The sequence below is a fragment of the Cynocephalus volans genome, chromosome 12 (assembly GCF_027409185.1).
Source record: "Cynocephalus volans isolate mCynVol1 chromosome 12, mCynVol1.pri, whole genome shotgun sequence".
In the NCBI taxonomy this organism is placed as follows: domain Eukaryota; kingdom Metazoa; phylum Chordata; class Mammalia; order Dermoptera; family Cynocephalidae; genus Cynocephalus; species Cynocephalus volans.
The window spans coordinates 11,958,203-11,960,838 of NC_084471.1; the positions used below are offsets into that span (position 1 = coordinate 11,958,203).

Here is a 2,636-nt window from a genome sequence, read left to right on the forward strand (position 1 = left end):
GTCTACATCCTGATGGCCCTAGCTTCCTGGGCGGGCAGACCCCGATTTCAGAGCTGGGCCGGCCTCGGGGGCACTGACTCAGGCCATGATCACACTCCTCAGCTCACACTCCACACGCGGCCAGAGGAAGTCTGGGGCTCTGGTCCTGGCTCCTCCCCTCTGAGTGTCCTTGGGCGTGTGCCTTGATGCCCTGAGCCGGGGTACCCCCGGGCCGCCCCTTGCTCCCCAGCATCTCACCTGTCCCGCTTCTCGCCCCACCCCCCAGGCCCTGCCTCTTCCCAGGGGACCACGCCGGCTGCAGGACATGCACGGGCACAGCCGCAACGGGCAGGCCCACGTGCCCCGGCGGAAACGCCGCAACCGCTTCGTCAAGAAGAACGGCCAATGCAACGTCTACTTCGCCAACCTGAGCAACAAGTCGCAGCGCTACATGGCGGACATCTTCACCACGTGCGTGGACACGCGCTGGCGCTACATGCTCATGATCTTTTCCGCGGCCTTCCTGGTGTCCTGGCTCTTTTTCGGCCTCCTCTTCTGGTGTATCGCCTTCTTCCACGGTGACCTGGAGCCCGGCCCCGCGGTGCCCGCGGCGGGGGGCCCGGCAGGCGGCGGCGGCGGCGGTGGCGGCGGCGCGGCCCCGGCCCCCAAGCCCTGCATCATGCACGTGAACGGCTTTCTGGGCGCCTTCCTGTTCTCCGTGGAGACACAGACGACCATCGGCTACGGCTTCCGCTGCGTGACGGAAGAGTGCCCGCTGGCGGTCATCGCCGTGGTGGTCCAGTCCATCGTGGGCTGTGTCATCGACTCCTTCATGATCGGCACCATCATGGCCAAGATGGCCCGGCCCAAGAAGCGGGCGCAGACGCTGCTGTTCAGCCACCACGCGGTCATCTCGGTGCGCGACGGCAAGCTCTGCCTGATGTGGCGCGTGGGCAACCTGCGCAAGAGCCACATCGTGGAGGCCCACGTGCGGGCCCAGCTCATCAAGCCCTACATGACCCAGGAGGGCGAGTACCTGCCGCTGGACCAGCGCGACCTCAACGTGGGCTACGACATCGGCCTGGACCGCATCTTCCTGGTGTCGCCCATCATCATCGTCCACGAGATCGACGAGGACAGCCCCCTCTACGGCATGGGCAAGGAGGAGCTGGAGTCCGAGGACTTCGAGATCGTGGTCATCCTCGAGGGCATGGTGGAGGCCACGGCCATGACCACCCAGGCCCGCAGCTCCTACCTGGCCAGCGAGATCCTGTGGGGCCACCGCTTCGAGCCCGTGGTCTTCGAGGAGAAGAGCCACTACAAAGTGGACTACTCCCGCTTCCACAAGACCTACGAGGTGGCCGGCACGCCCTGCTGCTCTGCCCGTGAGCTGCAGGAGAGCAAGATCACCGTGCTGCCCGCCCCGCCGCCCCCGCCCAGTGCCTTCTGCTACGAGAACGAGCTGGCCCTCATGAGCCAGGAGGAGGAGGACATGGAGGAGGAGGCCGCGGCCGCTGCCGCCGTGGCCGCAGGCCTGGCCTTGGAGGCGGGGTCCAAGGAGGAGGCGGGCATCATCCGAATGCTCGAGTTTGGCAGCCACCTGGATCTGGAGCGCATGCAAGCCACCCTCCCGCTGGACAACATCTCCTACCGCAGGGAGTCTGCCATCTGACTTCCAGGCCCTGCCCTCACCGCTCCCTGCTAGAGCCTCTGCCAGGGCTGGGCTGCCAGGACGCCCCTCCCACACTCAGGACACAGCTGACCCTGGCTCCCTTGTGCACCTTCTGGAGGAAGGTGGGGGTTTCAAAGACTGGGGAACCCCTTCTTGCCGACTCCAGAGCCCAGGACTGGGAAGGGCCCAGGGTACCTGCTGCCCAGCCAGCCTGGGTTCCCCAGTGCCTACCCACGGGGGCAGCTCTGGACCCCCAGACCCACCACCCTTTCCCCACCAACTCTTTAAGGACGTGCCCCCCTTTGCCCTCAGAACCTTGGGGAAGGCAACTGGACTGCTGGGGGGTGGGCATCATGGGGTTCTGGGTGGGCAGGAGGTTAGTTTGGGGGGAGGGAGGGAGGGAGTGCGTTTCTTTGCATGACTGTGGCCTGTTGCTCATGACTTTCTTTTGTAAATATCTATAAATGGAGACAGATGGAGACACCAAATTCACCTTCTGCCATTTTACCTGCAGGATGAGACGTGGTCCCTCTCTGTGCACCCCTCCCCCTCCCGCCCAGCTGACTGGCTCTTGAGGCCCTCAGCGCCGGCCATCTCGGCACCAGGATGGTGTTGAGTTTGGGTGCAGAGGAAGGACCCCAACGGGCAGGGCAAGGACCCGACCCTCCCTCCCTGTGGTCCCTCCGGCCCCCAGGCCCAGCCCAGGCTGACAATGGAGTTTGTAACTATATATTTTTAATAAAGTATATGGTCCAGTACGGATAGGCTGGTTGAAGGTGGGGAAGGGGTGGAAAGGAGAGAGACAGAAAAAGGGAGAAAGGCAGAGCACATGTGAACGTGTCACTGTATGCCCATGTGTGGTATATGTGTGTGCCCCTTTCTGAGAGACTGACCCGTGGAGGGGACTTGATCACCTGCCGTCCCCCTTCCTGGGAGTCAGTGGAAGGATCCTGAGTTGGCCAGAGAACCTGGGTTTAAGTCAAAG

At 63.7% G+C, this 2,636-nt stretch overlaps 1 protein-coding gene across 1 annotated transcript; it reads left to right on the forward strand.

Annotated features, from left to right (window-relative positions):
• The first annotated feature begins 304 nt into the window (after window positions 1–304).
• On the forward strand, window positions 305–1,651 carry KCNJ4 (potassium inwardly rectifying channel subfamily J member 4). Its single transcript, XM_063076085.1, has one exon. The coding sequence runs from the start codon at window positions 305–307 to the stop codon at window positions 1,649–1,651; it is 1,347 nt and encodes a 448-aa protein (XP_062932155.1).
• The last annotated feature ends 985 nt before the right edge of the window (window positions 1,652–2,636 follow it).

Coding starts and splice junctions, on each gene's coding strand:
- KCNJ4 (XM_063076085.1), top strand. CDS start 305: ATGCACGGGCACAGCCGCAACGGGCAGGCCCACGTGCCCCGGCGGAAA.